At 37.5% G+C, this 27,610-nt stretch overlaps 1 protein-coding gene across 2 annotated transcripts in view; it reads right to left on the bottom strand.

The window, feature by feature from the left end:
* Positions 1 to 26,822, bottom strand: part of LRRC36 (leucine rich repeat containing 36) — a 56,040-nt gene extending 29,218 nt beyond the window's left edge. The window contains exons 1-5 of one of the 2 annotated variants that reach the window (XM_033128082.1): positions 26,753 to 26,822; positions 12,546 to 12,673; positions 9,711 to 9,903; positions 8,826 to 8,922; positions 6,452 to 6,540 (exon numbers count right to left, since the gene is read on the bottom strand). In XM_033128082.1, the coding sequence (XP_032983973.1) occupies positions 6,452 to 6,540; positions 8,826 to 8,922; positions 9,711 to 9,903; positions 12,546 to 12,673; positions 26,753 to 26,822 (577 nt within the window). Of the gene's footprint in view, positions 1 to 6,451; positions 6,541 to 8,825; positions 9,042 to 9,710; positions 9,904 to 12,545; positions 12,674 to 26,752 lie in introns of those variants that run through there. The other variant, XM_033128080.1, reaches the window with a different exon arrangement.
* Between the last annotated feature and the right edge of the window lie 788 nt (positions 26,823 to 27,610).

The following is a 27,610-nucleotide window of genomic DNA, read 5'->3' as shown; positions in this document are numbered from 1 at the left end:
GTGATAGAACAATAATTCAATAGATTTTTACCACTGAAAACTGTTTGATATTTGTAATGACAGAGAAATGGCTTTATAATGATACAGGTATAAAGAACTAATAGTTGGCTACTTCAACTACCAGTAATCATAGTTGGATGAGGCCCTGCTTCACATGTTTGGCCAAAAATCTTGCAATCCATAGGAGGCTGAAACAGAGGTGCACTGCCCAGATCCCTTCCAAAGAAGGGCTTGTTACCCAGCAACAAGAGCTGTTTTGCTCTTGAGTCTGCCTCAGCTATAGAGAGCTACCTCTTGATGCCATGCCTTTCCATAGATGGCCTACATCCAGTGGCTGAATGAGGCCCAGGCATTTGCCTGGTACGGGACTTTCTCAGGGTGCAGTCCTCACTCTAGATCTCTCCCTCTGCTCAAACTTCCTTCCTCTCTTTCCTTTCGGTGTTGATCTCTAATAAATATCTGTACCCTAGATTCCACTAAGACAAATTTTTAAGAGCAGAAATGACTTGTCTAGCACTGACCTCCAAAATAAATGAAGCCTTGAGCCATTTCAAGTTGCTAATCCCAATGAAAAAAAATGTTAATCCCTTAACTTCTGAAATATTAATATATGATAATCATTGCAGATACGATAATCATGAAAGGAAATCAGTGGTTTTTATCCTACCATGAATAAACTGCCTGTAACCTCAGTAACCTTGTATTTTTTCCCCTTAAATATCTGATATTGGGGCAGCTGGATGGCTCAGTTGGTTAGATCGCGAGCTCTGAACAACAGGGTTGCTGTTTCGATTCCCACATGGGCCAGTGAGCTGCACCCTCCACAACTACATTGAAGACAATGATCTGCCACTGAGCTTCCGAAGGGGCGGCCAGATGGCTCAGTTGGTTAGAGCGCAAGCTCTTAACAACAAGGTTCCTGGTTCAATTTCTGCATGGGATGGTGGGCTGTGCACCCTGCAACTAAAGATTGAAAACAACGACTGGACTTGGAGGTGAGCTGTGCCCTCCACAACTAGATTGAAGGACAACTACATGGAGTTGATGGGCCCTGGAGAAACACACTGTTCTCCAACATTCCCCAATAAAATTTATAAAACTACATATATATATTTATATCTGATATATCTTTTATTCAGATATTCAACTCTTCTGAAGTTTGAACTCCCTAGCAAAACATTGCAGGTAAAAATACTTAATGTTTTAGTTCCAGGTTTTCTTCTCATATCCTCGAGGATTTAATCGATCTGTACTTCCTCATTTGCATTCACACTTCTTCATATTACTGCCTTACGTCATGCAGGCCCTCATTGTCTCCCATCTGGACAACTGCCTCCAGTTGCTGCCAACTAAACTCTAGCTTGAATTATCTCCCTAAATCACACATTTAAGCATGCCTCCCTTCTAAACCATCCTTGTTACCATTTTCAAGACAATAAAATGAAAATGGTTACTAAAGAGGCCCTTTGCCACTTAGCTTTTAGTCTAGCACCTTAGCTCCAGTCACAAACGGAATAAGTCTCCAAATCTGTCACCCCTGTATTTGCTCCTGCTGTTCTCTCTGCATTGAATGCCCAACTCTGCCCACGGAATTCTATTTGAATGCCTGATTTACGTTTCCTCTATTGTGAAAGCTTTTTCTAGGCCCCCAGTCAATACAAACTGCTGTTGCCTATCCACTATCGTTCTTTCTTTCTGCCACACTCAAACTCCTGTCTCAGCCTCACTTGTACCTAGTCAGCTGTGATAAATCTCTCTGGACTGGGAGTATCTGAAGATTTGACACTGTTGTTTCATTTCCTTACATGCCTAACGTCTAACACAGCATCTGTCCAGTACGTATCCCCTTGTTTGCAGAATTGCTCTAATTTTCACTGTGGCAGATTGCCCGTTGCTGCCCATGATATCCATCATTCACTGCTTAGAACACCCCCCAATAAAAGCTCTAGACTGCCAACATGTGCATTTCTTTATGAGAGAGAAATTAATTGCTGGCCACTATTTGGGGAGGTCTCTGCTATTCCAATCCTGAATTTTATCCAACTAAAATACCATCATGGCTCAACCCAGAGAAGACAAGGAGCACCAGGTTGAAATGGGATGGATTTCAGTGAGTTATAAAGAAGACAATGACGCATCTGTTAGACTCAGGAATGAGCCACTGAGGGGGACTGGTGAATTTTTCTTTGCTATTTAAAAATAAGATATTTATTAGATCAGTACATTTTAGGTATTATTCTCTTTAAAGGCAAAAGGACTTGGCTAAAAGAGAAAGCAGGGCTCCTTTCAACACACAAAGTATATGTGTACTATATGCGTAGGCTACAGGATACATGTAAGTTATCTTCAGTAAGGCATTCATTGCTCTCCAATAATCTGACCTTTTCCACCCAACACAAATCTTCTGCCCAAATCGTATCGTCACTCAACTGTCTCCATGACTTGCAATGCTCATTACCACTTTCACACAGCTGTTCTCACCAATCTCATCAGCCACGATGTCCTCCTGTCAGGCCATCCCAGGGCGAATGGCTTTGTTTCCACATCTACCACAAAAGCTTTCTCCATCTGCTCCTAGCACACTCTGAGATTCTATAGCATGAGGCCATCCACATCAGTGTTTCTCAAACTCAATATTCTCATAAACTCTGAGAATATGAATCCAGTTTGAGAAACTTCAATTTAAAAGTCTCAGTAAATAAAAATATATTTTAAAAAGCAGATTGTATTGGGTGACAGGTGGCAGTTTCTTACATAACTAAACACTTGGGTATTTATCCAAAAAAGTTGAAAATTTATGTCTACCTGCACATGGATGTTTATAGCAGCTTTTTTCATAATTGCCAAAGTTTGGAAGCAACCAGATGTCCTTCAGTAGGTGAATGAATAAACATGGTACAGACAATGGAATATTATTCAGCACTAAAAAAAAAGGAGCTATCAAGCCATGAAAAGACCTGAAGGAAACTTAAATACATATTACTAAATAAAGAAGCTAATTTGAAAAGGCTACATAGTATGATTCCAACTATATGACTTTCTGGAAAAGGCAAAACTATGGAGACGAGGAAAGATGGTGGAGAAGGAAGCATGCTGCATCTGACTCCCATCTAGAAAACAACTGCACTGGTAGTATCTACCTGATATAATTATTCTGGAATTCTGGAGCCTATTGAAGGCTTGCAACTTCCAGGGAAAAGCTTGGAAAGTAAATTGGTGTGTTAACTTTGGTCAATTTTAGCTCTTAGCACACTGGCAGCTACCCATGCCCTACCCTTCATACAAGAGAATGAAGTTGGATCCTTTCCTAACGCCACATATAAAAATTAGAATGGATCAAAGACCTTAATGTATGACCTAAAACTATAAAACTCTTATAAGAAAACAGAGGAAATGCTTCATCACATTGGATTTGGCAATATCTGGGATGTGACACCAAAGGCAAAGTAACAACAACAAAAAATGGACTTCATTAAAAATTTAAAATTTTATGCATCTAAAAACAATATTCACAGAGTAAAATATACTATTTCCAGAGTATATAAACCAGAAGATAAGTTACGTGGGTTTATAAAAAAAAAAAAAAAAAGGAAAAATTTTTTTATTGAGAAATCAAAGAAGTTTCACTAAAAAGAATGGACTTTGAGTTGGGTCATAAAGAAAGAGTAGGATTTTGATTAAAGCATTCTAAGCAGAAAAGACAGCATTAGTTCAGGGGCAGAGGAGGGAGAAAGGAAGAGCTATTTGAGGAGGAGGGAGTGGTTTAGTTTGATTCAAACACTGGACATTGTAGTTGAGAAATAAGAGATAAGGTTTCAGAGGTTAGGCTGAAGTGATAAACTGTAGCATTGCTTAGGGGAGACTTGTATGTCAGATTAAGGAGTCTTAATTTAGTAGGTGAGTGGGAGCCATGGAAGTTTTTGATCAGGCAAGTGTAATGATCACAGCTGAGTTTTAAGAGAATTAATCTGACAGGAAAGTACAAAATAAACTAAAGGAAGAAGAGACTGGGAGGCAGCAGGGTGTAATGGTTAAGGGGACTTTGGTGACAGATGGACCAGAGTTTGCATCCCAGCTCTGCCACTTACTGTATAACTAGAGCAAGTTATTTCATCTCTTTGGGTCTCAGTTTCCTCACCTGTAAAACAAGGATAATTATAACCACCTTCAAGTTTGTTTTGAGGATTAAATGAGATAATGCACAGGGCTGGCCCAGAGTTTACACTCAGTAAATGAGAGCTGTCAAGCATGCCTGTTAAGAGACTATTCGGAAAGGGAAAGGCAGGCTTGCCAATTGGGGATCATACTATAGAGTATGAACGTTCAGCCGGGCTTCAGGGGAGAAGGAAGCAACATCAAGCACTAAGGCTCTGAGCCTGAGTAACGGTAAAGTGGTGGTAACGCTGATGAAACGCTAGGGGCTGTTTAGGGCTGGAGGAAAGTGGTTCGTTTGGTTTTTTAACGTGTTTACCTTGAGGGGCTGGAGAGATATCCAGTGGTGATTCCGAGTGTATATTACTAGTTGGTCAACAGAAATGGGGGACTGGTGCAGAAAGAGACTGGTATAGGTTGTCAAAGCTAGACGATATGTTTAAGAGTCAACTACAGGGAGGAAATAAAGCAAGCTGTGGAAATAGATGAGATCAATAAGGGCAAAGAGTAGAGAAAGAAGAGAGTCTGAAGACATAGCCAGGTATGCTTATTTTAGGGGCATGAGGAAAGGGAGAGGAACCTTTGAAAGAAACAAAGATTATGTTGCTCGGAGGATAAGATGAGGATCCAAGACAGTGGAATTTCCCTGCCTATTTACTCTAAATGATTGGTGAGAAAGGAGTTTTGAACAATGGAGCTAGTGAACTGTTGTCCAGAAAGTTTTCTCCTAGCCTGTGACAGTACCATTAACATGGAATAACCACTTTAGTCATATTGAATTACCAACAGTGCTTACAGGCCAACACTCTCCAGGGATCGAGCACAAACAATTTTCAGTGGAGAGCAAAGCTGTTTAACGTTTCAAAATAGCAAAATTGATTTCATGTTAAAAAAAAAAATCCAGGCAACAGCTGGAGCTTGGGTCCTGTGTCAAGTAAAGCAGTTGATTCTCAGTAGAGATTGTGTACTTTGAAAACATTTGAATTCATCGAGTGAATCTTTGTATGTGCTAATGATGTAATATGACATAAATCAAGTTTAATTCAGTTCCTACAAAAAGGCAAACTATGCTTTAACATATCTTTGTCTTTCTGGGAATGAATATATAAATGCTTGTACCTAGAAAAATGACAGGGAAGCTGTCATACCAAATCAACTGGGATTCTCTTTAGGAAATAGGCTTATGAGGGATTAAATTGTTATTCTTCATGCTTTTCAATATTTTCCAAAATTATTACAATAAAATCTCCTCAATTTTGAAACATAAAAAATGCTATTTAAAATGAAATAAAGCAAGGCATGGTCTATGAGACTTCCAAGAAAGGAAAGTAAAAACCATACCTCACTATGGTTTATTTTACCATGAAATACTATGAAAATGACCTGTCAATAAATGATCAATATATTTAAGAATCACCTACAGGGAGGAAATAAAGCATGCTGTGGAAATAGATGAGATCAACAAGGGCAAAGAGTAGAGAAAGAAGAGAGTCCTGGGTAGATAAGAAGTCAGGAAAATAAAATACTGTATGTTATAAACTGATGTCTAAAACTAAAACTTAATTAATATAAACTTAATGTCTAAACTACACAGTCAATCTATTAAAATTATTGCTGGGATTTTAAGGATTGGCTTTTAGAGTTTGTATATAATTCAATAGATCCTTGAAAGGGACAGAGGTCTCCACACAGAAGAAAGTTTTCTCAAATAAAAGGTTATCTGATGAGTGCCAGGTGAATCCATAAGGGTCCATTGCGTTGCAATTTCTCAAGTAGAAAGCTATCTGCTAGCCTGTGGCACAACCATTAATGTGGCATAACCACTTTAATCAAACCAGATTACTCACAATGTTTATAGGCAACACTCTCCAGCAGTACAGCACAAACACAGGAGATTGTGTAGCTGCCAAGGAGGGAATCCCAGAAGGCCCAGGATGTGGGCTGCATTGATGTAGATGAGTCATGAGTCTCTGGCTGATGAATAAATCACCTTAGCAATGCTAAGGGGTCCGTGAGGACTGGCAATGAGATTTTCAGAATGTACTAATGATGTAAAATGATACAAATGAAATTGAACTCTGAGTACAGCTTGTGCTTTGATGGGTTCTGGTTTAGGCCTGTTCAATCAATAGGGCCCTTCTAGCAGTGAGAGAAAGGAGGAAAAACAGAGCCAGTAAGTCTTGTATTTGTTTCAAATCTATGTTATTTCTCAAACTATCCTGTCTTCATCCTGCTCCACATTGACCACAAAAGCTGAAACAGAGTTTTAATCATTTGAGATCAGAGAGAGAAAATTTACCAGTTTCAATCCTGTTATCAACATCAGCATTGACTTTTGATGCAGAGTGCTCATCTGTCACACAGTTTTTCATTGTCTTCTCCCTAGAGCTGCCACATAGAATAATTTATTTAAAACTCGAAAGAAGCCTTCTGAGATCACCAGTAAATGCTATTTAGGAAACACTAATTGATGGTGACCACATTTCAAAATGCTCTAGAACATATTAATTTCACAAATATTTCCTTTAAAGCCATTTTTTTAAATCACATTTTTACTGGGAATAGGAGAGAGAAGGATGCTATCGTTCAGCCTTTAGGGTATGAAAGCCAGAAAATTCAGAACTTAGACACTCTGTTTTCTTGACACAAATTTAGGTCTGAATGATTGAAGGAATAAGATAATTTCTTTTGAATTAAAAAACTCAGGACACAGAATGGAAGGTTCTGCTGCCAAGAAGTATAGTGGAGACAACTATAGCATTAGATAGAAAACAGACAAGAAAGACAGGTGTTTGCACGTGACTGATGTCCTCTAGTCAGATTGGGAAGTACAGTAAGCACAGACAACTAGACTATGAGCCGGGCACTTTACACCCACCATTTCATTTAGTCATAAAAGCTCCCCTATTATCTATTATCTCCACTTTATAGACTGGGTAACTGGGACTCAGAAAGGCTTAAAAAAAACTTTAACCCAAGGTTGGAGAGCTTGTAAAATAATACTGGGCACTTGAGTAACATTTTACCCCTGGTTTTGCAATCATTATATGATAATAGAAATATGATGGCACTAATTATTTGCCTTACTAGAAAGTTTATTCGGTTATACATTAATTCCTATCTGTATTTCTATAGTAAACTGAGTATCCTAATGCATTTAAAATGGTAATTAGTTTACAAAATATATATAAATAATTTTTTAGAAGCATCCTATTTCATTCTACTGCAGAATGAACTTTATATAAATTAACCTCAATACACCTGACTTTAAAAACAGAGAACTAAAAAGAAAATAGGGAAGTAAGGATGTTCTCTGAGGGTCATATTATAAAACATATTAATATAATAGATTCAGAGCAGAGATAGGCAAAGTCACTGGAAAAAAGAAGGATCTCAGGTCAAGAGGCATTGACTTCATTCATTCATTCATTCATCATTCAACAAATTATTGCTTAGCACCTTATATGTGCCAGACACTGTTCTAGGCACTAGGGATACTTTATAAACAAAACAAGCAAGGTCTTTGCTCTCTGGGAGCTTATGTTCTAGTGGAGGGGAAAGGTAATAAACAAGCAAACAAATAAAAAACTCATTTGGGGAAAGAATAAAATTATGGAGATATGTTCATGACATTAAATTTAAAATAGTATGTAGAGGAAGCAATTACTGTAAAGTAAATATGTATTTATTAATTTTTAATAGAGTTACATGCTATATACTATTAAATAATAATAATATTATTATATATAAACATACACACATACATATATCTAAGACTAAAAGGATATTTACCATAATATAACTAGTGTTTATTTCTGGGTAGTGGGATTATGACTCACTATTTTATTCCTTGTTTTATTGTGTGTACTTTTCAAATTCTCAACAATAAACATGCATTACTTTTATCTTCAGAAAAAAGTATTAAGAGATATATCTACATGTGTCTATAGGTACACAGATGTCTGGAAGGATGTATACCAAATATTGCTAGTAGTTAACTCTTAGTAGCAGAATATGGGGTGATTTTGACATTTTTCAACTGTACTTTTCTGTATTATTTAAATTGCTTGTAATTGACTTCTATTTTTCAAAAATAATAAAGCTACTTTAAAAAAAGCGTGCATTTTGGGGTAGAAGATACGGTACCTTATTTTGACAGGAGTTTAATATCAAAGAGTAGAAAAATCTACCACTCAGATACGTTAGAGCTTCAATGTCTGTTTGCTTTTGGTTTTATAGAGAAATATTTCTCTTATCATCCTTTAACAAATTTATCTCTAATAACCCTGCCCATGGTAACTAATTTTCCTAATTCAATAGGAAAAGACTAGGTACTGATTTATAACTCTACCAAGAAAGGGTATGTAAACATTTATGGATGACAAATTATCTCACAGTATATCTATCTATAAGCTTTGAACGACTTTACAGAATTTACAACAGTTATATCCAAAGCAGACCCAATAGTTTAACAAAGCAGGAACGTTCCCACTGAGGGCCAGATTCTCATCCAAGATAAACAACAATATGTTGAATATATACTTTTATTTCTGATCTGAGGATTCTTACAACTTGTGGAGATTTCTGCTGAAAAAGGAGGAAAGTTAAGCAGGAATTCACTACTCTCTAAGTCCAGAGAATCAAACTAAAACATTTTTGCAGAGTCTTCTTACCTTTTTTCCACCTCTAAAAGAAAATTTTCACTGTTGCCCAACTGACTAAAATGCAGCCTGGCAGCTTTTCTCTCACTTTCTCGTACGGCTCTGTCATCTGGGGGCAAAAACCGTGATCTGAACATGTTTCTTTTTTGGAGTAAACAGCAGTGAATCAGAAAACCATATTCACAGAGTAAAAACCAAAGACCAGTCTTATCTTTTGTTAGAGACAGGTTGCAAAATAATGCTATTATGTTGTCACTGGAGCAAGTAGTAACTCAGGGAGACTACTCGATACCATAGCAACAATTGCCATATAGGTGTAACTACCCCTGCAGGAAAGGAGAGCCCAGGCAGCAAACAATCCAAATGACCCAATCATAAAGCTGAAAGTTACTCCGTTTCTGGAAGACTTCACTTAGTTTCCCTACAATAACTTTCCCAGGGGCATGTGAAATCGAATTTTATATCAATAAATGTATGCCCAACAACAAAATTATAAAGAAATACAGACTAGCTCATTTGAAGGAATATTTCTTGTTCCCTGCCAACTGAGCCCCAAAGATTTGTTGTATTCATTTTCTAATGCTAATACAGTTGCAAAGTTAGGGAACCTGGAAAAATAAATCTTCAACCTGGAAACTTTTTGTTGGGGAGGAAGTGGTGGTGAAACCATCAACTGAAGAAAACTAAAGCTGGAAGTAACTGATAAAATCATAGATTGTCATTCAATAAACAATTAAAGACTCGTCATACATCCTGCCAACAAAAGAATTACATAAATATTGACTAATAAACAAATATATCCTGCCAGTGCACAATCTGGGCCAACATCCAAAAGGTAAGGAGGCAGCTGGTTTAAAGTGAGATTCTGGGGCAAGGAACAGGGGAGGAGGGTCTCACCCAGTTTCTCCAGAGTTTGTAGTGTATACACAGCAAAGAGCCTATAATCTGTATCTTTCCGGACAACAGGATTGAGTCTCAAATCTAGTTCTTTGAGGAAGGGTAAAGGCTGTAGACGGGACACCTCCAGTAATGAAGGAATGTTGTTATAATATAAATTCAGGTCTTGGAGTGAACATAAATACTGAATACCCTGTAAAGAAAAGACCACATTATGAAACTGCACATTGAAAGGGACTAGGAATCTCACAAATAAAGGTGGGGAAAAAATATATATTATTAAAAAAAAAAAAAAAAATATATATATATATATATATATATATATATATATATATATATATATATTACTTTCCATCTTTAAACATGTAACCCAAGTCATCCAGGAGAAAGGCAGGGTTGAAACTCCCATTTAGTTGCCTGAGAATAAGGATACTGCAGCCCATAGGTAGTGAAAGTTCTATCTGTTAAATAGAACATTCCTTGATTTACAAGAGGAAGGGAGGCAGGCAAAGAGATGGTTCTGGGGGAGAAGAGGGGGGCATGGTTAAAAAAAAAAAGTGTGTGTGTGTGTGTGTGTGTGTGTGTGTGTGTGTGTGTGTTGTGTCCTTATATCTCAGTGCTTCACTTTTAGGGTTAATGGATTATATAAAACAAAACAATGCTCTCTCCAGGTCTTCCCTTCTGGACCAGTCTGGAATCCCTCCTGTCCTTGTTTCCCCTTTCAGAGTTACTGCCACCACACCACCAAGTTCTTCCTTCCTCAGTTCTCTTTCTGTGGATTGAGCAACCCACCCTTCCTTTATCTGGCAACAATAGGATGAGGGCTGGGAAACTCATAGGAAAAGCCACAATCTTCCTCCTATGCTGAAACCTACAGTACTGCTGAAGATCATCGTAATTTTCATGTGTTGGGCTAGCTAGCTGCTTTTGCCCAACACTAAATTTCAGGACAATACTTCGAAACATGTATATATATATATATATATATATATATATATATATATATATATATGTATAATCATATACTTTTAGTAGTAAAAATGCTTACCACCAAAGGAACTCTGTCATTGAGAGTTATTTCAGAAAGGTGAAATTATTTTCTATCGTGTACTTATGAAATAATGTTTTTATTCTTCCCTCATTTAAAATTGCCATTTTCTTATTGCAGGAAATTTAGAAAACTCAAAGATATATACAAAACCTTTCCAAATGGAACCCTTTTACTCTTTGATGCATTTCTTTCTGGCTTTTTCCAATTCCATTAACTTTTATATTGTGAAAGGGCTGGTGGTTAGAACAGTTATCAGTGCCTTTGGCCCCTGGGGGCAGTACACCATTAGGACTGTCCTTAAATGTGTCTACTGTCCCAGCTCCAGTCATCTGTTAATGTCCGTTAGTGAAAAAGTCAAGGAAATGACTTCTAACATCCTCTCACTTTCCCCAGTTGGCATGACTTCATATATTCCCCAAAGTTACACCAGAAATAATCACAAAACATTTTCCCCCTGGGAAAACTAACTAAAATGATTCAGAGTGGCTAGAGATAAATATATGCAGATAAATCATAGATGGAAAAAAAAGAGAAAACTAACATTTACTAAATGCTTCCTATGTACCAAGTACTGTACCAGGAGTCTCACATATGTTATATGTAATTACATATGCTAATTTGGTTAATCTTCACAACAGTTTTTTTTACCCATTTTGTAGAAATGAAAAGAAAGAGCTCATAAAAACAAATTACAGCAATGTTCACTCAAAGTCTTTAGCCTGAAAGAGAGGAAACAAATAAAACTATATTTGAAAAAAGGAGACCTAAGCAACTCTGAACTAATGCTTTCTGAATCTGATGGGCCAAATACAAATGGGTGCTATCAAGTAGTCTAAAGCCCTAGAGTTTCTGCTGTTTTAGAGTTTTAGAGTCCTATGGTAGTTGGAAATTTGATCTTGCTTGGGCTTGTTTTTTTGAGGGCCCTTACTTTTAGACCTTGAGTTGGGTCTGTCTTGTGTTGTTGAACAAATATCTTCTAAGGAGTACAAAATCGGCAGAGTAATCCAGGAGATCATGAATTAATCGTACATCTAGCATCTGAGAGTCTTTCACCTTCTTCGGTCTTGCAAAGAAGGGCTTTATCAAGATAGGGACATACCTGGGCGAAACGGGAACATGTGGAAGAAGCACCATTTGGGGGTCTACCAAAAAGAAAACAAAACTTCCCTCTCTGTGTATGCATGCTTACGCCTGTAGAGCTCTGGATATGTGTTTACTAGGCCTCGCACATTCTGCTCACTCCTGCCCCTGCCTAATTTCCTACACTGCCCGCTGCTCTACCATCCCCTGCCCTGGTAATTTTTCTTTGTTTTCAAGATCACCATTTCCTCCTCCTCCTTGAAAACATCCACAGTACAAGCCAGTCCAGGGTTTTTCATGTGTCTTCCATGTACCAACATCATCAGAATTCCCTGGGTATGTCCTAAGCCCACCTCAGACCTTACTAACTCAGAATCTCCCTCAGAGTAGGGGCTAAGAATCTGTACTTTTATTAGTGCTCCTCCTTTTTTTTGCACACGTTAAAATCTGTACTATCACCTTGCGATAGTTTAATACAGTTTTCCTTCAGTAGAAAAGAAATTTTCCCCAATATTTTATAATAAAAAATTTCAAACATAGAGCAAAGTTGAAAGAATTTTACAGTAAAGAATAAAATTTAGTTTAGAAATATTTAAAAGGAAGATCCTATATTCCTCAGGCTGACATTATCGATCTCTTATTTCTTTCCATCAAAAAATAAGTAAATTAGGCTGAACTGGCTGGGCATAGAATACAGAACTTACCTTCAGGCTAGTGATCAAATTTCTTGATAAATCTAAGGACCGGAGGTTTTTAAAATTTCGGAAGGCATCACCAATGGAATGGATTTTTCCAGCATAAGATCCCTGCAATGAAAGAGACTCCACCAGTTCTGAAAAGAGATCATCAGTAGATATATTATGACCTCTGCCTGGATAACAGCAGAGTCAGTGACAATAGGCCAGCCTCCTCCCGTATCCCATCTGTGAAAGGCCCTCCATCCAAGGCTCATAAGATCAGATCTTCCTTTTAAAAGCAGCAATCCAGTCTAATACAGTCATACCAAACCTTGGTTTTACAGAACCCTTGGGTTTCTCTAATTATCCTGAAGGATGTAGTAAAAGTCGCCAAAAGTTCTCAAAACAAATTTTAAAAGAAATTCAGATATCACACTGCAATGATATAGCCCTATAGATAATACAACATTTTGCCAGGATATATAATATATATTATACTACAAGGATTCAGTTGCAGAAAGGTTTTAGGATAGTTAAAAAAAGAAGAAAGAAAGAAAGAAAGGAAGAAAACTGTCAAAGGGTCCATCAGCAGGAGAGTAGAACTAGATATCTTAAATAACAATATATTGATATAATGGATAATGTACTACATCTGTGACCCTGTACAAGTTGTTTAACTTCTCTGTGCATTAGTTTCCTCATCCATTAAATGAAAATAATCACTGTACTTAATTCATAAGGTGCTGTAGGATTAAACGAATATATGTACAAAACTGAGAATATACCAGACACATGGTGAGTGATGTATATACGTATGTGTTACTGAATGTTATGCAGTCATTAAAAAGAATGAGGTCAGTTTGTAGATGCTCATATGGAAAGATCTCCAAGACATTAAGTGAGGGGAAAGTGTTACTGTGTGTGTGTGTGTGTGTGTGTGTGTGTGTGTGTGTGTGTAACTGTGTAGATAGATACATTGATGTGTCAACTAAACTTCTAACAGCACTGAAAAGAGGAGAATCTCAAAATTGTCAATAGGAACTCACTGGCAAGTGTGTGATGGGCCAAACAGAATAACAATCAAAACTGGAAGGAGGTTCTGCAGGATCCAATTTGTAAGTGAGTGCCAGGGGACTGTATTAAAATAAGGTCTTAAGGTGCTGGAGCAGTCTGAACCCTATAAATTCTAAAAAATAATAAACTGAAGATCCCTTTCAAGACAATACCCACACCAGGGAGAAATTAGTGGGAGTAGAGTCCACATTGAATGGGACAGAGAAACAGATTCAAGGAAAGGGAAAGTCCATATACACGTGTGGGAGGGAAGCAAAGATGGCAGACCTCAGGAAGCATATTTTTTTCAGTACTTTGTGAACACAACAGAAGAGGTATTTCCAAAACCTTAAAACTAGGAAAGCTATTCTACCCACCCTTCTCATCTAAAAGTATAGGAAAATTTACTGCACTTAAACAGCCACAGAAAAGAATTACAGTCAAATTTTATATGAGGTTATTAAAAGAAAAAGGAACACAATAACATCCCTAAAGAATGAAAGCACTACAGAAAGTTACATCCACAAAATAAATTAAAATTGTAAACTTAATATTTCCAAACAAGCAAAAGATATTGTAACAAAATGCAGCAGTTCTCAAAGTATGGGTCCCTAGACACCTGGACGTCCTTGAGACATGTATTGGGGGCCACAAAATCAAAACTATTTAAAAAATTATTTCATAATAATATTAAAATGTTAATTAGATTTTCACTGTGTTGACTTTTGCAATTATGGAGCAAAAGCAAAAACTACTGGGGCCTTAGGGTGAATCAAGGCAGTAGCATCAAGCTTCATTCATGGTCACTGTATTCTTCACCAGTGTATGCTTGCCCTTTTTTTAAAGAAGCCAGTTACACTTAAAAATGCCCTTGAAAAAGCAGTAAAAATGGCTAATTTTATTAAATCTTGACCGTTGAGTACATGTCTTTTTTATATTGTGTGACTAAATGGGAAGTGTGCATGAAGTACTTCTGCCTGATACTGAAGTATAGTGGATGTCTTGAGAAAAAACACTTGTGTAAATTTTGAGATGCCAGCTGAACTAGCTACTTTTTCATGGAACACCATTTTTAGTTGAAAAAACCGGACAAACTGTGGTTCTTCAGACCTGATATTTGGCAGAAATTTTCTTAAAAATAAACAAAGTGAGCCTGTCATTTCAAGAAAACAACTGATAGTAATTATTGTCAATTATAACATTTGAGCTTCTAAGCAGAAATTTTGGAAAACTTGTATCTGCCACCATGACCTTGACAGTTTCCCAATACTTAAAGATTTTTAAAATGAGATTGGTGATAATATTAACAAACACGATTTTTAAATGTTATATAATGAAATTTACCAACATTTGGAAGATCTATATAACTCAGTGAGTTAATATTTTTCAAATGACCAATGCCTGATGTTACAAAATCACGCATGGGTAAAAGATCCATTTACATGCAAGATATACCAATAGATTTTAATGTAACAGAGTGCAAAAAGTTCATTGATAAAGTTTTAGATTCTACATACAACTAAACTTTAAGAAATTACCATTTGCCCAGTTTTAATGTCACATCAGTGAAGAATATCCACAATTACCTTAAAACGCTATGAAAATACTCCTTCCTGTTCCAATTACATATATATTGTTTTGTAAGTTTTCTAATGTTTCTAATGTTATGGTAAAACAACATACCATAACAGATTTACTACAGAAGCAGATATGAGATCTGGCTGTCTTCAACTAAGACATTAAAAAGATTTCTATATAAAATAATTCCATTCTTCTCACTAATTTTATTTTTATTTTGGAAAATATAGTTATTTTTCAAAAATATTATTTACGTTAACATATAATGGGTATGTTAGTGTTACCTTTTAATGAGTTAATAAATAAATATTTTTAATTTTTCTCAGTTTCAATTTCTAATAGGGTAAATATTAGTAAATATAGTCCACATTACTAAAAGCTCTTTGAAGTCCTCAGTAATTTTTAAGAGTGTAAAGGAATCCTGAGACCAAAAAGTTTGAGAGTTGCTGGAAAATATAAATTAGAATTAGAAAACTTAGGAAAGATTATTGGAAAGAAAAGGAAGATTTGAAAATAGAGAAGCCAGAACTCAAGAAATAATAAAAATAAAAGGGCATTTCAGAAATAAAGACCAGAACAAAAACAACCAAACAAACAATAGAACAATTCCACTTCTAGGTCTATATCCAAAAAAATTGAAAGCAAAGACTCAACAGACATTTGTACACCCGCATTCATAGCAGCATTATTCATAATAGCCAAAAGGTGGACAAAACGCAAATGTTCATTGATGGGTGAATGGATAAACAAAATGTGGTATATACATACAGTGAAATTTTATTCAGCCTTAAAAAGGAAGAAAATTCTGACATACGCTACAACATAGATGAACCCTGAAGACATTATACTAAATGAAATAAGTGAGGCACAATGGGACAAGTATTGTATGGTTCCATTTATATGAGGTACCTAGGATAGCCAAAGTCATAGAGACAGAAAGTAGCATGGTGGTTGCCAGGGGCTGATGGTAGGTGGGAATAGGGAGTTATTGTTTAAAGAGTACAGAGTTTTAGTCTGGGAAGATGAAAAAGCTCTGCATATGGATGGTGATAGTTGCAAAACAATGTGAATGTACTTAATGCCACTGAACTAAACACTTAAAATGGTAAGTTCTATGTTACGTATACTTTACCTATTTTTTTTTAAGTAGAGAATGTCTTAAAATAAATATATGGGAAGGAAGACTTTTTTTAAGATTAAAAAAATGAAGTAGAATACAGTCACATAATGGAATAGTACTCAGGAATATAAAAGAACGATGCACACAACATCCAAAACATTATATTGAAAGACGCCAGACACGAGAGTATATACTGTATGCTTCTAGTTATATGAAATTCAAGAACAGGCAAAACAATCCATGGTGGTAGAAATCAGGACAGTAACTGACTTTAGGGGGAGGGAATTGACTGGAAAAACCAGGAGGGAACTTTCTGGGATAATAAACATGTTCTATTCCTTCATTGGGATGTTGGTTACATGGGTAAATATGTTTGTCAAAACTCAAATCATATATCTGATGAGGGATTAATATTTAGACTATATAAAGAATTCCTACAACTCCCCCCCGCCCAAATAAACAGCTAATAAATGGGTAAAAGATTTGAATAGACATTTCTCCAAAGATATACAAATGGCCAACAAACCCATGAAAAGATACTCAACATCGTTAGTTATTAGGGAAACATAAATCAAAACCTCAGTGAGATACCACTTCATACCCTCTAGGATGGCTATAATTAAAATATTAAAAAGGAAGAAAAATTATTACCATTGGTGAGGATGTAGAGAAATTGGAATCCTCATACATCTGGAGGGAATGTAAAATGGTACACCCACTGCGGAAAACAGTTTGGCAGTTCTTCAATAAGTTAAATATAGAATTTACCATATAACACAGCAATTCCACTCCCAGGTATATGCCCAATAATTGAAAATGTATTCAAAAAAGAAGTTGTACACAAATGTTCATAGAAGCATTGTTTACAATCTCTAAAATGTGAAAACAACCCAAATGTCCATCAGAGGATGACTAGATAAACCAACAGTGATATATATCCATACAGTGGAATATTAGCCATAAGAAGGCATGATGTTCCAGCAAGTTATTAGGTTGGTGCAAAAGTAATTGTGGTTTTTGGAATTTTAACCTTTTAAACCGCAATTACTTTTGCACCAACCTAATATTTTGTAGATATCAACAAACTGATTCTAAAGTTTATGTGGAAACACAAAACACCCAGAATATCCAATACAACACTGAAGAAGAAAAACAAAGTCAGAGGACTGATACTATGTAACCTCAAATCGTACTATAGAGCTATAATAATCAATAGAATGTGGTGTTGGGGGGAAAAAAGACAAATAGATCAATGGATAGAATTAGAGAGCCCAGAAATAGACCCACACAAATATAGCCCACTGATCTTTGACAAAGAAGCAAAGGTAATTCAGTGGAAAAAAACATTGTCTTTCAATAAATAGTACTAAAAAAACGGAATATCCACAGGCTAAAAAAAAAAAAAAAAGGCATCTAGACACAGACGTCACAACTTCCACAAAAAATTAACTCAAAATGGATCCAAAATACAAAATTATAATACTTCTAAAAGAACACAGGAGAAAATCTAGGTGAGCTTGGTTTTTGGCAATAAGTTTTTAATACAACACTAAAAATCATGAACCATGAAATAAAAATTTGAGAAGTGGGACTTCATTAAAATGTAAAACTTCTGCTCTGCAAAAGGCACTATTAAGAGAATGACAAAACAAGACAGAGTGGAAGAAAATACATGCAAAACACATATCTAAAAAAAGGACTGGTATCCAAAATATACAAAGAACTCTTAAGACTCAGTTAAAAAAATAGGCAAAAGACCAGAACAGACAACTTGCCAAAGAAGATATATAAATGGCAAAACAAACGAAACCTATGAAAAGGTGCTCAACATCATAAGTCATCAGGAAATTGCAAATTAAAACAACGAGATAGCACTACCCACTTATTAGAACAACCAAAATCCAAAACACTGACAACGCCAAATGTTGGTAAGGATGTAGGAGGTTATAGTCTGCTTGGGTTGCTATAACAAAATACCACAGACTGCGTGGCTTATAAACAACAAACATTTATATCTCACAGTTCTGGAGTCTGGAAGTTCAAGATCAGGGCGCCAGCATGATTGGCTTCTGGTGAAAGCCTTCTTCCAGCTACTTCTCACTGTGTCCTCCCATGGTGGAAGAGGGCAAGGGAGCTTTCTTTCTGTCCTCTTTTGTAAGGCCATTGCTCTCTTTTATGAGGCTCTGCCCTCATGACCTAATCACCTCCCAAAAGTCCACCTCATAATACCATCACAATGGGTGTTAGGATTTCAACATATGAATTGGCAGACGGGGGACACAAATATTCAGACCATAGCATGGGGCAACAGGAACTCTCATTCATTGCTAGTGGGAATGCAAAGGTGTAGCCACTTTGGAAGATAGTTTGGCAGTTTCTTACAAAGCTAAACACAGCTTACCACATGAGTTAGCAATTAGCACTTTGGTATTTTCTCAAGTGAGTTGAAACTTTATGTCCACACAGAAACCAGTACTTGAATGTTTAGAGCTGCTGTGTTCGTAATTGTCAAAACTTAGAAGCTACAAAGGTGTCCTTTAATAGGTAAATGGATAAACAAACAATGGTACATCTACACAGTGGAATATTATTATTCAGTAATAAAAAGAAATGAGCTACCAAGCCATGGAAAGACATGGAGGAATCTCAAATACATTGCTAAGTGAAAGAAGCTAGTCTGAAAAAGTTACATACTCTATGATTCCAACTATGTGACATTCTGAAAACAGTAAAAAGATCAGTGGTTGCCAGGTGTTCAACAGGGAAGGAAGGGTAAATAGGTGAGCACAGAGGATTTTTCGGGCAGGGAAACTATTCCGTTTGATACAGTGGGCACATGACAACCCATAGGGCTATACAACACAAAGAGTGAACGGTAATGTAAACTATAGACTATAGTTAATAATAATGTATTAATGTTTCATCAATCATAACAAACATACCACAGTAATGCAAGATATAAATAACAAGGGCGGCCAGATGGCTTAGTTGGTTAGAGCTCGAGCTCCGAACAACAGGGTTGCCGGTTCAATTCCCACGTGGGCCAGTGAGCTGCGCCCTCCACAACTACATTGAAGAAAACGGGCTGCCACTGAGCTTCCAGAGGGGTGGCTGGATGGCTCAGTTGGTTACAGCCAGAGGTTGGTTACAGCTCAGTTGGTTACAACAAGGTTGCCAGTTCAATTCCCTCTATAGGATGGCTGGCTGCGGCCCCTGCAACTAAAGATTGAAAACGGCAACTGTACTTGGAGCTGAGCTGCTCCCTCCACAACTAGATTGAAGGACAACTTGGAGCTGATGGGCCCTGGAGAAGCACACTGTTCCCCAATATTCCCCAATAAAATTTATTTTTTAAGAAAGATATAAATAACAAGGGAAACTGTGGTGGAACATGGGCGAGTATGTGAGGGGGAAAGAATATATGAAACTCTCTGTACTTTCTGCTCGATTTTTCTGTACACCTAAAACTGCCTTTAAAAGTATAGTCTGTTAATTTTTTAAAAAGGAATACACTACCCATACATGCTAAAATATGGATGAACCTTAAAAATATCATGCTAAGTGTAAGAAGCCAGACACGAAAGGGCACGTATTGTATAATTTGATTTATATGAAATAACCAGAACAGGCAAATCCATAGAGACAGAAAGCAGATTAGTGGTTGCTAGGGGCTGGGGGGAGCTGGAAATGAGGGGTGACTGCCAAAGGGGTGTGGGGTTTCTTTTTGGCTGATGAAAATGTTCTGGAACTAGATAGTGGTAATGGTTGCACAATGCACTAAGTAACACTGAATTACATACTTTAAATTTTATAGTATGTGAATTACATTTTAAAAAAGCAAAAACAATTTTTTCCCCAACTTGGAGGGCTGGTAGCATATTGGTAGCTCTGTAGTATGCAATAACTTAATACAGTTAAAGTCTGTTACCATGGGACAAAAGCTAAGGTCCACTATGATTTTCATTAGCGCCCTGCAGCACTTTTCATGCCTTTCACTGGAGTCTATTTTGAAGAGCAGACATTTTAACATTTTTAAAGGGAACAATAATTATCATTCAAATGATAAACTGCCACAAGGACAGACGTTCTTTTATGATTCATATGATGTGCAGGTCTTAAGAGGTTATGCATTTGGTTTTAATGTTTATAAAGAGAGCAAAGACAAATAGATCAGAAAATAAATCAAACATTGCACATCACAGATGTCAAGAGGAACAGAATAATTTTCCAATTTTAATATATGGTTTACATAACCCCAATGGGCAAAAACATGTTTTATTCATGAAAACAACAAATCAAGTAATCTCTCTATAAAAAACCATTTATAGCTCACTTGGAAATTAAGTTCATAATCTTTAATAAAAATTGTTTATAATGATGATGAAAGAGTTTCAAATAAATAAAACTTAAAACAAAAAAGGCCTCATAAGTCAACCTGAAAGATCTCCCACTAACCAAAGTTGGGACAAGTTCAGCATCAGTTATGATAATGACTGCAACGGATTGGAATACACCAAAAACATCTAAATCCATGAGTTTATGATATTAAGAAAACAAAATAACTCTCATTGGTCACCTTTGGAGGATGCTAAGGAAATAACTCATTTTTCCAAAAACCAGTAAATAAGATGAAAAAAATCAAGCATTTATTCTGCCTTTTCTATACAAACTGTACATCAAGATACCAAATAGTTGATATAAGGAAATTTCTTTGTATAGAAGTATTACAGCTAATGAAAATGAAAAAGAAAATTAGAAAATAATCATTTTGCAATCCCTAATAAATTAATGGATCCTAGGCAATCATATTCAATGGCTGATAATGTCACAAAAAGAACACCAGATATTATAAACTTCCTAACAGAAGTATAAAACATCACCAGTGAAGTAGCCTTGCAAAAAAACAAACAAAAAAGTCAAACCTGAATCTGATCAAGCCTCAGTTAGCTACCAATTCATAGGGAATACAAGAAACAGGGGAAAATGTTAAACATCTTAAAAATATCATGAGAAAAATCCAGATTGTAATAAATTATTCAGAACAAATAACCTAGTTTCTTCATAAACAATAGAAAATGCAAGGAAAAAAGAAGGGGGAACCAATAGCTTGAGTATTACTTAAGACAAATATCAACCAATTGCAATAAACTTTATGTAGATCTTGATTTAAAAAAATTATAGGACAGTTGGGGAAATGAGAAAACCAGTTGGATATTTGATGATATTAAGTAATTACTGTTTGGGTTGGACGGATGGCTCAGTTGGTTAGAGTGTGAGCTCTGAACAACAGGGTTGCCGGTTCAATTCCCACATGGGATGGTGGGCTGCGTTCCCTGCAACTAAAGATTAAAAACGGCAACTGGACTTGGAGCTGAGCCGTGCCCTCCACAACTAGATTGAAGGACAATGACTTGGAGCTGATGGGCCCTGGAGAAACACACTGTTCCCCAATATTTCCCAATAAAAATTAAAAAAGAAAAAAGAAATTACTGTTAAATATTTTTAGGTTTTATATGTGATTTTTAAAAAAGTTTTTACCTCTTGAAGATACATACTAAAATATTTATGGGTTAAATCATATACCTGGGATTTGATTCAAAATAAACAGTGCAGAGGGTTAGGGGTGGTATAGATGAAAACCTGGCCATGAACTGATGATAACTGTTGAGGTAGGGGATGGAATCTCATTATTCTGTTGTCTCTACTCTTGTATATATTTGTGAATTGCCCTAGTACCGGGGGTGCCCAAAAAAATGTTTGCGGTCAGACAAGTTCACCAACTCATTCTAGAAAAAGTGCTACACACCTCATTGCTGAATATCATTATGGTCACCTTCAAAGTACTCCCCTTGGGAAGCTATGCACTGACGCCAGCGCCTAGTCTACGCTTCAAAGCAATTTTGGAACTCTTTTTCTGGAATGGCCATCAGAGCTGTTTTGGTATCAACCTTGATGTCCTCAATGTCATCAAAATGTTTTGTTTTCAATGTTTTCTTTATCTTCAGGTAAAGAAAGAAGTCACTGGGGGCCAGATCAGGTGAGTACGGAGGGTGTTCCAATACAGTTATTTGTTTACTGGCTAAAAACTCCCTCTCAGACAGTGCTGTGTGAGCTGGTGCATTGTCATGATGTAAGAGCCATGAATTGTTGCCGAAAATTTCAGGTCATCTAACTTTTTCATTCAGCCTTTTCAGCACGTCCAAATAGTAAACATGCTTAGCTGTTTGTCCAGTGGGTACAAATTCATAACGAATAATCCCTCTACTATCAAAAAAGGTTAGCAGCAGCATTGCAACAAGTTTGCGAACTTAATTTTCACACCTCTTATACACCTCGTATTAATCTTTTGTTATTGGTATATATTGAGTATTACAATTTTAATACAATTTTTTCTTTCTTAAAATGTGTACAAGTTTTTTTGGCGCCCTCTGTGTAATAAGTGATATATGCTTATATATGTAGAGAATATTTCTCAAAGCTACCCAAGATATTGGTAACAGCAATTGTCTTTGGGAAGAAGAACAGAGTCAAGGCCAGGGAGGAGGGGGTCAAGACTTATTTTTACTGTGCAATTATTATATTATCCTTACAGTAAATTAACTGAATTATTTTTAAAGCAAAAAAATTACATAATTACATATTTTCCCTCTCTACCAAATAATTATCATCAATCTACAAATATACATCAAGTACATCATATCTTTAAAAAATTTCTTGATCCCACATTATATCTTCCAGCTAACATTCAACTTCTGTATTCTCCTTTATAGCCAATTTCTCAGCAAATATTCTTACCTTCACTATCTTTTCTCCCTCATGTATCGTTCCCTTTTCATCCCACTCCAATTTGGCTTCTCTCCTCCCTTTTCTCCCCAAATTGCTTTAGTCAAAGTCACCAATGAGCTCCACGTTGACAAATCTAACAGACACTTCTCTGCATTTAACTTGCTCAGCCTGTCAATAGCATTCGGCACAGCTGACCATTAATTACTTCCCTGATACACTACCCTTTCTTAAATTCCAAGACACTATGCTCCTCCTCTAACCTGTAAACACTGAAATACTCCAAGGCTCGATCTAAGCTTCCTTCTATTTTCCATCCACATTCTCTAGTTAGGCCAGTTCATCCAGTCCTGTGGCTTTAAATATCACCTATTTGTTAATGTCTCCAAAATTTATCTCTCTAACCTTAATCTCTTCTCTGACATCCAGACTCATATATCCAGCTGCCTACTAAAAATCTTACATTTGAATGTCTAATAGGTATTTTAAACTTAACATGCTCACAACAGCTCTCTTGATTCCCTTTCCCCAAATCTATCTTTTTGTAGTCTTTGTTCTCTCTCACTCTTAATAAATGGCATCACTATCTACCCAGGAATAACTTAAACCAAGACCAAGCGTTATCTTTGAATTTTTCTTTTCCTCATTTCCCACATTCAATTGCTTTGTAAGTCCTGTCCCATCTGCCCACAAAACGTACCTTGACTCCATTCACTTCTTTTTCTCTCCACTGTCATCCTCCTAATCCAAGCCCTTCATTATCTCTTATCAGCCTACTGTAACAGGGTTCTAATGGGTAAGCGTAATGTTTTAAAAATGAGCATTAGATCAGGTCACGTCCCTACTTAAAATGCTTTCATGAAAATTGACAAGCTGATTCTAAAATCCTTAGACGAAAATAAAGGGCCAAGAATAGCCCAGACAATTTTAAAGGAGGAAGAGGAGGTAAAGAGAGGAAGGTAGAGGGAGGTAAACTGATGACTTTACCAGTTATCAAAATTTACTGTTAAGCCATGATAATTACAAAAATGTGATATTGGTGCAGGAATAGACCAACAGAACAATGGACCAGAATGGAGAGGCTAGAAATAGACCCATATTTATAAAGGAACTTGGTATATGACAGAGATACCTACAAATAGGTTCTGGAAAAACTGGCTATCAGTATAAAAAAATACAATTATAACATATCACACATCATACATAAAAATAAACTCCAGATAGATTAGGCTTAATGTGAGATGCAAAGCTGCAGAATTTTTAGAAAAAAATACAGGAGCCTATTACATCAGTGTAGGGACAAACTTCATAAATAAGACACGAAAAGCACAAATCATAAGAAAAAATAAACTTGAGTATCTTAAGTTAAAAATTTTCCACATGACAAAGGACAATGTAAACGTTTACTGGAATTTTTTAGTACAAAGTATAACAAAGAAAACAACAAAAAAGGTCTATAATTGCCCCTCAAGATTATCCCTTTGGACATTAAAAAGAAAGTAACACTTATTATATAACCAGAAAATTCCAAAGTACAGAAAAGTGCAGAGCAAAAGCGTCCCCCCAAACATGACTACTGTGATTTTTTTACAGAAGCATTTTATACTGCATATACCAGCTTTCATTTAACTGAAAAACATCCGTGTTTTATTTGTAAGTAAAAAAAGTGAATTGCCAAATAATATATATGTTCTCATTTGGTTTTGTTTTTTTTTAAGATACCTATGTGTATGTTTGTATAAAGTAATGGAAAAAATATATATATATATTTTTTAAGATTTTATTGGGGAAGGGGAACAGGACTTTATTGGGGAACAGTGTGTACTTCCAGGACTTTTTTTCCAAGTCTAGTTGTTGTCCTTTCAGTCTTAGTTGTGGAGGGCGCAGCTCAGCTCTAGGTCCAGTTGCCGCTGCCAGTTACAGGGGGCGCAGCTCACCATCCCTGCAGGAGTCGAACAGGCAACCTGTGGTTGAGAGGATGCGCTCCAACCAACTGAGCCATCCGGGAGCTCAGCTCAAGGTGCTGTGTTCAATCTCAGTTGCAGGGGCCAGAGCCCACCATCCCTTGCGGGATTCGAGGAATCGAACCGGCAATCTTGTGGTTGAGAGCCCACTGGCCCATGTGGGAATTGAACCAGCAGCCTTCGGAGTTAGGAGCTTGGAGCTCCAACAGCCTGAGCCACGGGCCCGCCCCAGGAAAATATATTGAAGGACAGAGAGGAAGGAATATTCTTTTGCATTAGACACTTTTGTATTGTTTGAATTGTCAGGATGAGCTCAATTAATGTTATTATTCCCATGCCTATAACAAAAACAAGCAAGGAAACAAAAACAAGCAAAAAAATCTGCCATATATTGTTCAAGCTGGAGAATTGAAGGGGTGTGTGCCTCCCCCCCAATCAAATTGAATCAATATTTTTTCTTAAAAAAAGCCAAGAAAGGTGTAAAACTGTGTAAGTCAATAAATCTTTTCTTAGCTAACCTGTAAAATAGGAAAGCTCAAAATAGTTTGGAAAAGAAAAAATAAACCTGAAATAATCTACATCAATCTATCTACACAACAAACTATTATCTTTGGTTGGGGGTGGAGGGGAGATTTCAAGAGGAAGGAAAGAATAATATCTTCTTTGTTCATTCATGTTTGACTGTTACTAACAGGCACTATTTTGATAAATTTTAAATATTTTTTAAATAAAATAAAACCAAGTTATTTCATATCCCACAAATAAAAAGTATGAAAGGAAGCAAGCACCTTTTTATTATGATTAGAGCACAGGCTCTGGAATCAGAGTCCTCGGTTAATAAACCCTGGCTGCATTACTTTGGGCAAAAGTCTAAACCTCATTTTATTCATCTGTAAAATGGGAACAATAACAGTATCTGCTTCATAGGCTTGTTAAGTGGTTAGATAATGCAAGGAAAGTATTTAACACAAAGCCTGTCATTAATGATATAGTGACTTTAGGAAGGGTAACAATTGAATTAGGAATGCTGATGACTCTGCCATCATTTTCACTCCTTAGAAACTCAGAAAGCAAGCTGTGTGAGACAGACCCCAGGTCAAAGGTGGGGTCAGAAGTCACTCAGTCTGTTTTACTCTAGGACCTGCTCAGGGCTTGGGGCCCTGACCTAAGCGCCTTAAGAGATCAGCTGCTATTCTTTTCACTTCCGACCCCTTTCTGAATCTCTCTTAAAAGGAGGCTACACATCCAGATGGACTAAAGAAATGGCCAAATTCTCGAGATGTAGACTAGACGATGAGCATTTCACCCCAACCTGCCCTCCTGGGTTGGAAGTTTCTGAAACTGCCCAAATTAATGCCCTTCTTGCCTTCTCAATAGCATCCCGATCTCTAAACGCCCTTCTCAGCACTTCCTTTTCCCCACCAACGCCCCTCTTGGGGCTCGGTTTCCTTCCACTGGTTCCAACTCTGTCCAGCTCTGTGTTCCCGCCCCAGGTCCCGTTAATCTTGTTTCTCCTTCTCCAATTCAGACTCCACTCCTCTCCCTCAATTCCTCTCTCTCCTCACCAGACACCCCGGTGACTTCAGTTCATCCCCCTCCACCTCAGTGTACCCCTTCTCCCTCAATAACCCCTCCCCCGCCTCAGGGACCGCTCCTCCATCGCCGTTCCTGGTTCCCGTCTCCACCTCAATTTTCTCCCTTCAGCCTCAGACCCCAAGCTCCCCGCCTGGCCCTACCCGGCTGCTCCAAAGTCAGCGCCCCCAGGCGGCGGATGCTCTCCTCATCCAGATCCCACTGCTCAGCCATCCCTGCTCCGCTCACCTGTCGCCTCGCACGAGACCGCCCACCGCGTGTCAGACCCCGCCCCACTCCTCCAGGCCCCGCCCCACCTCTCCCCGCGCGCCACTGCCCTCCGGGTGGCCGTTATTGCCCTGGTCACGCGCCTGCCCGCCCGCTGCAGGAGTCCGGACAATGGTATGGAGTGCGCCCTGGCGGTCCCTAACCACTAAAACAGCGAATAGAGGGGCAATGTGGCCGAGATTAGGGCTATGGGGTTAGGGACCTGGCTCTGGGACACGTTGGGGGGGGGATATGGCCCCAGATTTGAAAGGTCTGAGGAATTGGAAGAATGCTCCTGCTTTGAGGGATGAAGTGTGCTAACTCTGAGGATTTGGGGACTCCAGGTCTGATGAGTGGGGGTGTGCCTCTTGACTGGGTGCAGATCTTAACATCTCGGTGCTGTGGATGTTGACTCTGAGGCAAGGGGGTGCGCAGGCAGGTGAATGGGGTTGGGCGGGGGCGCTCTCTGAGGCAGGATGGGAAACGTTGGGGAACTGGGCTCTGAGACGTTTGAAGTCCTGTCTTACGATCATGAGGTGGTTTTAGTTCTAGAGATTGATTTGGGGGAGAGGGATCAGTGTAGAAAAGAGAGATGCTCTTTGGGATGGGATGTGGATGACTATACTAGAGCTAGCCCATTTCCTGCAGTCGCTTTGTCCTTCAAGTACTATGTTGCTGTGATTAACGGCTCTCCCCAGGCTGGGACAGTTCTGCACTAACCAGCCTCTGAGCAGTCTTTAGGAAGAAAACTCTGG

Source organism: Rhinolophus ferrumequinum, chromosome 15 (genome assembly GCF_004115265.2).
Source record: "Rhinolophus ferrumequinum isolate MPI-CBG mRhiFer1 chromosome 15, mRhiFer1_v1.p, whole genome shotgun sequence".
In the NCBI taxonomy this organism is placed as follows: Eukaryota; Metazoa; Chordata; class Mammalia; order Chiroptera; family Rhinolophidae; genus Rhinolophus; species Rhinolophus ferrumequinum.
This window is presented reverse-complemented; position numbering and strand designations above follow the sequence as displayed.